The 11,965-nt window shown below is 42.2% G+C and overlaps 2 protein-coding genes and 1 long non-coding RNA gene across 3 annotated transcripts in view; 2 read left to right on the top strand and 1 right to left on the bottom strand.

Annotated features, from left to right (window-relative positions):
• LOC118419713 overlaps positions 1–993 on the bottom strand; it is a 7,808-nt gene extending 6,815 nt beyond the window's left edge. Inside the window, exon 1 of the long non-coding RNA XR_004831650.1 lies at positions 647–993. This is a non-coding gene — a long non-coding RNA (uncharacterized LOC118419713). The remainder of the gene's footprint in view (positions 1–646) is intronic.
• LOC118419654 (gamma-aminobutyric acid receptor subunit beta-1-like) overlaps positions 1–11,965 on the top strand; it is a 60,709-nt gene that overhangs the window by 45,453 nt on the left and 3,291 nt on the right. The gene's annotated exons all lie outside the window — the stretch shown is intronic.
• On the top strand, positions 1,346–11,477 carry LOC118419706. The gene is made up of 3 exons (XM_035826240.1): positions 1,346–1,484; positions 10,484–10,675; positions 10,836–11,477. The coding sequence occupies exons 1-3, from the start codon at positions 1,359–1,361 to the stop codon at positions 10,845–10,847; spliced, it is 330 nt and encodes a 109-aa protein (XP_035682133.1). The 5' UTR covers positions 1,346–1,358; the 3' UTR covers positions 10,848–11,477.

Genomic DNA, 11,965 nt, shown 5'->3' with positions numbered 1-11,965 from the left:
CACCAACCTCTGCTTGGAGAGTAGAGTTACCTTGGTCCTAGCGAGAAAAATCCGCTTAGGTTTAAGTCACATTTCAAAACCGGGGCCCGGTCGGGATGTTTTAAGAAAAGAAAAATTACAATGTCTACCTAGAAATATACACAAAGCATGCCCTTGAATCTTCTTTTGACATTTTGTGTATTATAATACTTTTTATATCATTCTTTTCGCTCCCGAAAGCTGCCCGGCCGGGCCCCGGTTTGGAAATGTGAGCCTTCCGCATCGGTCGGAACTCGCTGCGAGAATGTTCGGCACCCGCTCGGGCTATCCCAAGTTCATTTAGGGTCACACTTGGAACACCAAGTGGCAACCCGGACAGTAGTACCCGGGCAGTTCAGCACCGTGATATCTTGGCCTCTTGCCTATGATGATGATGGCGATTGGATACCTTCAAATAAAGTTCTAGTACATGTACACCCCTCTCCCTCGGTCCACAGATAACAAAGACACTATACGTGTCCTTTGAATCTTTTTCATCACTATGGCAAACGCAAATCCAAAATTACCAATTTTTTTTCTTCTTTTTTTGGCTGACAGAACAGTAAAACATTTCTGGTAATAATAATTTGCAACAACGGTGGAAACGTGAAAACAAGATAAACATTACCTTTCCCCCGTTCTTGTAGAGTTTCAGTATTGATTTCGGTACAGTATTCCGGTTACATCTAGGGTAGAGTCGAGTTCTTCTGGCGCTGCAAGGAACGTCCGGTTCCAAATCTGACAGACTCCAGTTCTATCCCAGATTTATCCCAGATGCATGTTTTCCCAAGAGTTCCATCTCAAAGTCGAACTTGGGGATACAACGGTATTCATATGCCAGACACCCGAGTAAATAGAAGACTACAAACATGGTAACGAGTTTTCATCTAGTAAACACGACCTCAGCTCTGTAAGAAAAGATCCAAAATGAGACCTGTCTGCCCCGCGCTCGGGTCCCTGAGGGACAGAAGTATGCTGCCAGCCCCTCGTTTGACCTCGTAACTGCGCAGGTCAGGGAGAGGCCCCGTGCCTGCCTGTCAGATCTGTTTCCAATTAAGATTTTTTTGCTCCGAACAAAGCTGAGTGACTCAGAGAGAGTGAGCTGTCTTCGTCATTTGAAGCTCTGAGACTCGTCTTCAACTTTGATAGACTTATTGATGCTGTTTGGTGACTTTCCTGTTTCGTTGACCGTAACTTTATAATACTAGTCGTCAGCGCGTTTTGACTCAATATCAGCATGAATAGTTGTACTACTTGTAGGGTATAAATCCGCGAAGAAAGCCAGGAGGAACCCTACAAGTACAAGGGAAGAGGTCATGTCGGATAGCCCGGAAGTTGTCATGATGTCGGATACAGGAAAGTGGTGGTTTCTGAAGGAAAGTAAAAAGGATGCGCTGCTCCCTAACGGAGCTGATCTAGGAACCATCCAGAACATCGGCGTACCTAGTTGTGTCGGCTATCTGAAGGTTAGTACGATTATGGTCATGATATTTTCAATGATTTGTTTAGAGTGGTCAGGCGTGGTACCAGCCTGGAAGTGTGGTACTCTCCAAACAGAGGTTAGGCGGCGGCTGTTTTTTTAATCGTTTTTAGTAGTTTTTATCTGGCTTTCTATTCTATATTGAATCTTGTATTGCCAAAACCTAACTGGCTGGCGGACTTCAAGAAACAATGCAAAATAGAAAGCCCGATAAAAACGACTAAAAAAACGTAAAACAAAACATCCGGAGCCTAACCTCTGCTTGGAGAGGAGTGTGGCAGAACAATGTAGTCCAGACTAGAGATAGTTTCCCAAACGTCAGTACTGCTAAAGGGCCACCAAAGGAATTCTATAATGGCTTGAACTGGAGCCAAAGCCCCGAGGCTATACATATCTACTCTGCAACAGTCGCCCTCAGTTGTACCCAAATGTGCACGATAGATATGATATACATTGTGTAGATCGGGGTTGGGCACCCGGACTACAACTCGAGAACTTTGAACATGTGTAGACAAATGACTATGTTGAACACGACAGTAATCACGGGAAAATCAGGTCCTAACAGTCGTTCATTTTCTTTTTTTTTTTGCATGTTCGTGCTCCTAAAGCTAGTTTAGTCGCTAATTATCTAATGTTATGGCGTTTTCCCGGGAGAAACTGACTAGTAATTTCAGACTCACAGCGCGGGGAAGGCACAAACGCCCCCCTGTCTGACCTCTGATTATACCCCGCGGCCGGCTGGGGAGGGGGCATGTTTTTCTCTCGCCGAATCCACCATTGCCTGTATGTTTGCTACAAACCCGCCATCCAGGCTAGCATTTATGACTATTCAAGACCATTCATCTCCGTTAACCCTTCCAGTGTCGGAAATGGAATACCCAGCCTTCTAGGATCCTTCATTATATTTCAGCCATACATAGTATGGTGAAATATATTGTATTCGTAATGTTTCTTTCTTTCTTTCTTTCTTTCTCCTGTCAAATCTTCAAAGTGATTCATCTCCGCCGTTCCTGGACCGAATGACCTGAAATTCGGCACAGGGGTAGAGTGGGCCAATACCTTGATGCTTTTTTCCCATTTTTTTCATATCTGCCTCTTAAATGATTTTATTGAGATTTTTTGGTCAATTTTAGACCAAAACTGTATATTTTGGCCCCTGTACCCTGGTATTACAACCAAATGAGCTGAAATTTGACAGAGATGTGCCTTGATAATGCTCTCATATAAATTCGATAACACTTTTGGTGTACAGTACAACAAAATGCTTATTTTTGCGATTTTTTACCAATTTTTGACCAAAAAAGGACACTTTTGGCTCCTGTACCTTGGTATTGCAACCGAATGAGCTGAAATTTGACACAGATGTGCCTTAATAATCCCTTCATATAAGTTCAATAACACTTTTGGTGTACAGTGCAACAAAATGCTTATTTTTGCGATTTTTGGCCAATTTTTGACCAAAAAAGGACACTTTTGGCTCCTGTACCCTGGTATTACAATTAAATGACTGAAATTTGGTATAGATAGGCATTAGATACTTGGTAACAAGATTCAAATAAAATTTTTGACATAAACAACTTTAAAATGATTAATTTTGGCACTTTTCTGAGGGGAAATTTGTTTTCTTTTGGCCTCCTGACGTGACCTTCCGTGACCCCGCACAGAGCCACACCTGTGCGCGTCAGCCGGAGAGTTAATTGAATCAAAGACCTAGCCAATCAGCGAAGAGGAGGCCAAAGGCTAATTAATATTCATAAGCGGGGCCTCATGATCCCGTATATAGCAGTGTTCCCGCCAGGGGGAGCGAAGCCCGCCTAAGGCTCTCGCATTTTAGACTATTCAGAAGGCTTTATATTGTATCAGTTCTTAGGGGCATATCTATGATAATCGCAGCAGTCACTTAACTTCTCTTCAGGAGTTTAGCGTAACACTATTTCAGGTCAAACCGTCAAAGGCAACTAAAAACAAACTTTAACGTTACTGAGTTCAACAGTACTTATAACTTGTTATCCGAAGTTGAAACGCTAGCGATGGTATTTTCGCTGCGCTGGTAGCTCCGTGTGACTGTTGTTGACGGTCTTATAACGGTATATTTTGCACCCCTGTACCCTGGTATGAGTAACATTTGGTATAGATAGGCATAAGATAGTTGGTAAAATGATCCAAGTAAAATTTTTGGCATAAAGTACTGTAAAAGGCTTAATTACAGCACTTTTTTAGGGGAAATTGGTTTTCTTTCGTTCTCCATGCCATGACCTTTCGGACGTTCACCCCACAGAGCCGACATCTGCACCTGCGTCTAGCCGGCAGGAAGAGTTAATTCAATTAATGGTTCAGCCAATCAGCGAAGAGGAAAGCGAAGGCTAATTAATATTCATAAGCGGACCACACAATACGTTAACTTGAAGACTCAGGCCGTACAGACTTCTCGCCAGGATTTTTTCAAAGCGCCGGACAGGGGTCCGGGGGCCGCCGAATGTCCCTGGCAGGGTCCAGGGGCAGGGCCACTGTGGGGGGGACCCAGGTGGGCGAAGCCCCCCCGGAAGCTCTTGCATTTCAGACTATTGAGAAGGCTTCTTTTATCAGTTTTTTTAGGGCCATATCTACGATAATCGTAGCAGTCACTTACTTCTCTTCAGCAGTTTGACTTTAAAATATTTCGGGTCAAAGCTTCAAAGACAACTAAAACCTCATAAACAACAAACTTTACTTAGCTCAACAGTATACAAAAATATTGTACGGGTTGCCATCCTTAGTTGAAGCGCTTATTTATAGCGCTAGTATCTTCGCTGCGCCGTTAGCCGCCGTGCGACTTTTGTTGACGGTCTGATATCCCTACGTCGCCGCCTCGCTGATATTCCCACGGACATGTTTCAAGAAAAATACCCAGCAAAAAACGCTGTTCTGCGTCAAATTCTATTCTATAAAACATGTGGGACTCAGTGTTACAGTCTAAATATTTTGTAGAAGCACCGCTGTAGGAAAGAAGGTCCAAGCAATGTAAAACATCACGTAGCATGAAGTTCGCTGTCAACTGGCACACAGCACATGACTGTTTGAAACTCTAAGTCTAATCAACAGCCGTGTTTGATTGATAGCCGGCGGTCCTTTGATGAAGTCGGCGAAAGGTGCGTTAGTTAGAAAATCTGCGTTTAGTTTTGATACGTAATTATAAGTTAGACAGTGGCGAGAATGATTATTTTCTCATCAATATTTCTCTTCAGAATTATTTGAACTTAATTGTACATCTAAACAATTGGCTTACCTGTGCAATGTTTATATGATTAATGACCAGTGTACTGAAATCATGTGTAACGTATGGCTCATAGTCAATAGATCAGCATTTTCTCTATAGTGACCACCTGTCTGTAGTGGCCACATTTCTATCACTGTACTGGAACTTGCGAAAACTGCTGTATTTTCTCCAGAGCAAATGTATGTGTTCCTAGTGCTGTTGTTGTTTGACATAAACTTTGAACATTTAAATTGTAAGTAACTTTAAACTGCCAGAGTTTCAGCGCCAGGGTATGAACAGACTGACCAGACAGACGAAAATAAATCCTCGAACAAGGTTCAATCGTATCTTCCGGGTCTGGCAGGAAGTTGTTAAACTAAAATAAGAATAGGCTCGATGGCTGATTGCATATAAAGTAAAACAGTTTAACAGTTTTACAGCTTGAAGAAAACAAACGCTCCTACAGTACCTGCACCTGCTTGATAATTATTAAATCGTATGCCCTACTTGAATAAAAAAAAGTTCACTGCAATAATAAATGTACCCACATTACAAGGAGCTTATACTTTTTTAAACTTACACCTAGTTATCGTACTGAAAATTGTTAATGACATTACATGAAGTCATTCAACAATTTTCAGTCATGATGAAAATTTTCTGAATGGAAGGTGTGATTATTGTCATTTTCTGAAAAATAGAAGCAAGCTCTGTTTTTACCTGGAATCAATTCACAATACCAGTCCACTTTGGGGGATAATGTACTGTTAAGAGGATGTTCCATTTTTGCGCAGGGGTGATTTGGAACAGTCCAATGTTGCGTGGAAAGGGGTATGGCTGAAATATGCTGTATTTGCTCTTAAGCAAATGTCGGCCTTTCTAGTATTCTTTTTCTTTGTGTAGATATAATAGATTACCCATAGTACTCACTTATTAATAGTTCAAATTATTATGAGAAACCTGAAATGTGTGTAGTTTTCCTTTATTTGCTTATTTATCTATCGGCTTGGCTGTTAGGTACGCCTACCAGGGATGTCCCCACTGTGGGATGTCCCCAAAGCCTGCTTTGAACCGGCGGAGAACTGAAGTGATCGGTGAAACCTGATCCTTGTAATAGATTCACTTGGTCATAGGCGGCTGTTGGATCATCTGGTGTTCATCACTTTGCGTATCAAAGATGCAAGGCTGTTTCCAGGGCCCTCTAGCCTGAGAACCACCCTGACCCTAGTGGCCACTCAGGCTCAAAATCCTTTCGAATACTAACCACGAGTTATCAAGTGAAATGATTGAGGCAGCGGTCGCCACGGACGAATGGTACTCAAGCTGCAACTCCTCTACTCTCCAAGTAGAGGTTAGGCTCCGGCTTTCTTTTATAACGTTTTGTTTAGTCGTCTTTATATGGCTTTCTATTTTGTATTGATTCTTCAAGTCCGCCAGGTTTTGACAAAACAAGACACAACCGGTAACAATATGAAATGGAAAGCTCGATAAAAACGACTAAAAACGTTAAAAAAAACCAGCGGGAACCTAACCTCTGCTTGGAGAGGCCAACATGCCTCCAAGGAATCTCTACAACAGCCCCCCTACTGTCCAAGCAGAGGTTACGCTCCGACCGCGAGACATCAACAAAACGGTACAAAATAGAAAGCTCGATATAAACTTTTAAAAACCGTCAAAAACAGAGCCAGGGGTCATTTTTCATAAATGTGGACCGCATTTTGTATATATTCGTATTCAACAGCGCTAACTAGGTTATGACATGAATACTAGACAAGGCCTCCGCCCTGCAAATTAACTACGCATTGTTTCTGTCAGGCCGTGGAATATGGCCTCAATCAAGTAGATCCATGTACAGCAATTCAACACAGAAAAGTCATTATTCTCCGAACTGTGTGAATGAACGCAAGTCTCTCCCGCGGACCTGCCGTGTGTCTATTTCCGACCTTTCCCTGTCATGGTTGAGTTTCGAAGATAAACATCTCACTCCTGGCTGCTCTGTTTATCAAATCTCCATGTGGGTGTTTTATAGTCTCCAAGCAGATGTTACGGTGGCGAAACGGCGGGAATGGCCAAATAAGGCATAAAGAGCCAGTATTCATCAAGCAGATATTACCAGAAAATCGGGTCGGTTTTTGATCAAAATACTTTCATCTAGCCCAAACATTGGCCTCTTAAAATCTGATAAAATTTTTCGCTTGCGCTCCGGGCAGCCGGTCTGTACTCTCCAAGCAGAGGTTTGTTTGTTTGTGCCTTTATTTCGACTCGATAAATGGTTAGACTCCGGCTGGTTTTAACCGTTTTTTAGTCATTTTTGTCGGGCCTTTTTTTTAACGAGTTTGCGCAGTGCAAGGCCATCGATCACTTCTAGGCACTGAACTACGCTCACTGTGGCGGCATCTCTTCTCCCTAAGTCAGAACAAGTTCGACTAACTGATTCAATAGTACAATAGGCGAAGTATGGGTTACGAGGCTGCTTGGGAAATTCCCTACCCCATTTTGCCGGAATGGTTTGATCCACTCACACCGGGAAGGTCCCCTACTCTATTAGATAATTGTGGCGGGTACTTTTACGTGCCCGGGGTGTGACTCTCCCCTGACACGGGGACTCCATTTAACGTCCTATCCGAGGGACGGGATATTTCTATTTTGTATTGTTTCTTGAGGTCCGCCCGCCCAAACCCGTTTATATAGGTTTCAACTTTGCCAGTATAAAATAGAAAGCCCAATAAAAACTACTAACCTCTACTTGGAGAGTAGCCTGTCCGCACAATGGCAAGGTTTCTCCTTCGTGACCTAAATTTACGTACTCGACAAACAGAGCTCAGCCGCAATTTCACCACCAAAATCTACGTGGAGAGTATTTTCACGGACATTGGCGTTTAATTAGTGCCTAGTTTATATATTTTTAGGTCGTGTTTCCGCTTCTACTACGTTCTTGTGGCCGGCGGGGTGTACCATTTCACATGTGTTTGAGTCGGGAGTCCAGTCACTGCGCATCGCTGGCTCAAAGTGAAAACCTGTTTCTTTCCCAAAAAATATACGAGAGAACTGCTAGGGTCTGCGAAGAAGGCTACCACCAGTACATAAGAATGGAACGGTATTTATCCACGTTCCGTATTACCTTCTGTAACCCATGATCTACGTAGTACATGTGTTATTTGTGAGGGTTGCAAAACAAAACATTAGCAGAAGCAAAAGCTTACGTTGGTACAGCCAAGGTACAGCAGAGTTATTTTATATATACAGGAAGTGAACCTCAGATTTGTGAGGTCGACATTAATTGTCCAGAAGGGAGTTGGTTTTGTAATTTCCAAACAGATTCCTAAAACAAAATCGCACGTTCGTCTGTCAAACAAATTGGCACTGCCACGCGAAACGGTAAGCTTCGAGCAGACGTGGAAAGGCGAGCCCTTAAGAAAAACGTTTTCAAGCTCCCTTACCGCCGGCCACTGTATGCTGAATATGTGAGTTTCAAATGATAGAAGGATGGCGATTGGCATAGCAAACCTGAAATCGGGGAGTTTGAAAAGTTACGGTTTGGCTTTTTCATATTCGCTTCCAAATTACTAGTACCCACTGGCCTGCCCATGTTAGAAATAAGGACAAACAAAACCATTGTCATCTCTTAGCAGGTAACTTCCTTATGCTATGGTCACATTCAAAATAAGCACCCGGTAGATCAGTTTTCGGGAACGATAAATATGTTATGACGACAACCAAACATGTAACCGCAAATAGGGGGTTGAATAGTATAAAGGATGACGGGAGAACGCCCCGACAGGGCCTTTCACTTTTAGATTTATTATTTACCAGGCTCAGAAAAGGGGCGCAACTCACTCACACATCACGCCATTTGTGTTACTCTCCACTCTTCGCCAGTGTAATATTTCCGACTACTTCTATATCTGCTTAGAGAGTGTGTCTGTGTCAGTGTGTGTCTGTTTATGTTTACGGATATTTGTGGCCAGCATAACTTTGAACCTTTAAATGGATTGTAATGACATTTGGTATGTGGGTATTTGTTATTTCGACGGTCAATGTCAACTTTGTTAACGTTTCGTTTGGCCATCTGAGCACTCCTCTGTGGTTGCCTCGTTATTATGTTGATGACGTTATTTCAAAATCACTGTGCCTGCATTGGAGGACGTACGTCTATTGCTCACTCCCTTATCGCCTATGATTTGCAAACAAAGTTTTCTTTTCCTTTCTATTCCTTTTTTTACACAAAACGGACTCTTGTTTAGTTATTAAAAGGTTACCGTGTAAACAAAACAACGTGCATTATCTCGCAGGTACGACCTAACGACATGCCAAACAACATGCTGACGCACCAAACCAATTGTGAAATACATGTGCTTCGAAAATTTTAAAAATCGGTGAAAGTATGCTAAGATTAGGTTCAACAAATATCATGCGGTTAGCCGTTGACTGTATTTTCAAAAGCACATTACTCCAGTAGCAGTACTGCAAACACACTTTTCTTTGCATTGCCTTTTTTCAGTATAAACCTTGCTTGCTAAAAATATTTGATACCTGTATAAAGCCGAATCTCCTTTATGGGTGTGAAATTTGGGGCACAGAGTCTATTAATGATTACTCACCAATTGAAATTACGCATCACCGCTTTTGTAAGAATATACTTGGAGTTCCCAGAAATTGTAGTAATTTAGCATCTAGATCAGAGCTTGGCAGATTCCCTTTAGACTTAGATATATCTGTGCGTGTTATTCGTTACTGGCTACGGTTATTACAAAGGATTCTCAAAGACATTTGTTACAAGCTGATGCCCTTTTGTATCAACATAAGTCTATTTCTAATAGTCGTAGAAGAACCTTGTTACAACAAGTGAAAGAAATTTTGGATAGTAGTGGCCACTCGTACCTTTTCTATTCATGTAACTCACTTAGTGATATCAGATCTATATGTACAATGATAAGATCTAGAATCTCTGATATGTTTATCCAAACCTCTCGTCATAACTTGAGTATAGATAGTGGTAAGCTAAGATTTTATAAGACCTGTAAAACAGCACATACTATGGAAAAATACTTAGAATTAGATACTTTTGATTTACGCTCGGCAATCAGCAAAATTAGAATTAGTGCCCATCCTCTCGTAATTGAGAGAGGGCGGTACAAGAGGCTATCCGTGTGTGAAAGAATGTGCAAACAATGTACGTCAAACGTGGTGGAAGACGAATCACATTTTATGTCAAACTGCTCTTTCTATAATCAAGAAAGAGAAGAGCTGTTCAAAGAGGCCATCAAATTCCATCCAAACTTTCTCACATTCAATGACAAAAAGAAAACAGTTCTCCTTTTAACATCACAAAACCCACACATAATAGAAAAGGTGGGATCTTTCGTCTTCCACTGTCTTCAAAAAAGGAGTCGAAACCAATAACCCAGGATCTAGGGTTAGCTTTTACTAGTTTTAGATTAAAGTAGACACTTGTGATATTGTATTTTACACTGGTTGAATCTTGTATGTTACCTGCAATTAGCCCACGGGCAAGAATTTGCAATAAAACTTGATATTATGTCAATATACCCTATGTGGGTCTGGAACGATGCAATGTGAAAATGTTTTAGAAACTGGCAATGGTCAAAAGTATAGAGATGCGGGGCGCAACTGATTCACAGGACTACATGGTTATTTTCATTGCCCTTTGGATCATACAAGCACACACGCTCACGTTATCTCTTTTGTTAATGTATGAAGTATTAAAATAATGTTTTTCCTTCTCAACTCAGATCAGCTGTTCAGTGAAGTCGCCGAAAGACTGGGACACGAGAAGACAAGAACACCGAAACAGCACCTCGAAATACTTCCTGGCTCAGCGGAGATGTGCGACCTTTACGACGCTCAAAAATAGAGACGGGGCAGAGACAGGCATCTGTAAAGAGCTTGACCGTCTGTTGGAAGAGGAGCTCGAAAGTGTAGAGGTGAAAAGTTGTGCTCCAAGATATACTAGATATTGGATGGGTTCACAGACCTGCCTAGTTAAACTTCTGTATGGTTATTACTAATAGACTTTCTTTTGTTGTAATGAGGACGTCATGTTGTAAAATTGTTACTAACTATGATGCAATTTTCATTACTTAGATCGCCGTCTAAAGATCAACTGTGGGGAAGAGGAAGCTTGTAGGTGGAAATAAAGGCCGAGGACGCTCTCGTGGTGCCCGTGCAGGCGGAAGATGACGTGGTCGAGTAGCTAGATTGAGACCTCACCGCTCTGCTGTTTAAGTCTCATTTCTTTAAATCTTAGCCAAAATGTATTGAATGGTCTTTGTTTTCTGTTATTCCATAGCCAAATGTTCGTGCTTTTGTGTTTCATAGTATCAGTGCCATCAAACATACCATGATGCTTTTCTTGTAGATAGTAGCATAACGGATACGTGCAGAATTGAAAAAAAAGTTTAAATGAAGTACGTTTTGGATTGTAAATATCGATAGACCTGTGCCTGGTTTGGATATCATATACTGTAAGTGAAACTGTCTATATCATCTCAAAGGGAAAAGGAAACCGTTAAATGAATTTATCATATTTATTTTCGTTTAAGCTATGTTTTGGGCAGAGATCTAGTCACGTGTAACCATGGAAGAGTAACTATGGCTTTATCATGTTCATTTATTTATATTCATAGGAGCGTCTGGAATATATGACATGTAATATAGAACTCTTCTTGCATACTTATTGTCGATGACCTGAGTGTAATGGACTATAATACACTGATCAAAAGTTCACTTTGTTGTGGGTGTGTCATATAAGTAAAACTGTATATCGTACCTCACCTTGTTCACGTCAGGACGGGCCCGTGTCCCCATGTGTCAGGTCGGGTGAGAAACTCCAAAGTGCCGGACTTGAACTTCCTCTGGTGTCGGACTTGATGGAGGAACACCACTGTGGTGTCGGACTTGCCCTCTCGTGGAGACAGAGTGCCCCTTGTGTCGGCCTTGGCGAGGGGAGTTCCCTCGTGTAGTACCTGAAGACAGCCAGCGTGCCCCTAGTATGTAGGACTTGCGAGGGGAGTCCCCTCGTGCTGGAACTGGAGACAGCGTGCCCCTTGTGTCGGCCTTTGCGAGGGGAGTTCCCTCGTGTAGTACCTGAAGACAGCCAGCGTGCCCTTATGTAGGACTACGAGGGGAGTCCCCTCGTGCTGGAACTCCTACCGCGGATTTGACGAGGGGAGTTTCCTCGTTAACCCCATAGATCTAAGTCTCAATGGCTGTCC

Source organism: Branchiostoma floridae, chromosome 7 (genome assembly GCF_000003815.2).
Source record: "Branchiostoma floridae strain S238N-H82 chromosome 7, Bfl_VNyyK, whole genome shotgun sequence".
Classification (NCBI taxonomy): Eukaryota; Metazoa; Chordata; class Leptocardii; order Amphioxiformes; family Branchiostomatidae; genus Branchiostoma; species Branchiostoma floridae.
The sequence above is the reverse complement of the archived record's forward strand: the minus strand, read 5'-3'. Positions and strand labels throughout refer to the sequence as shown.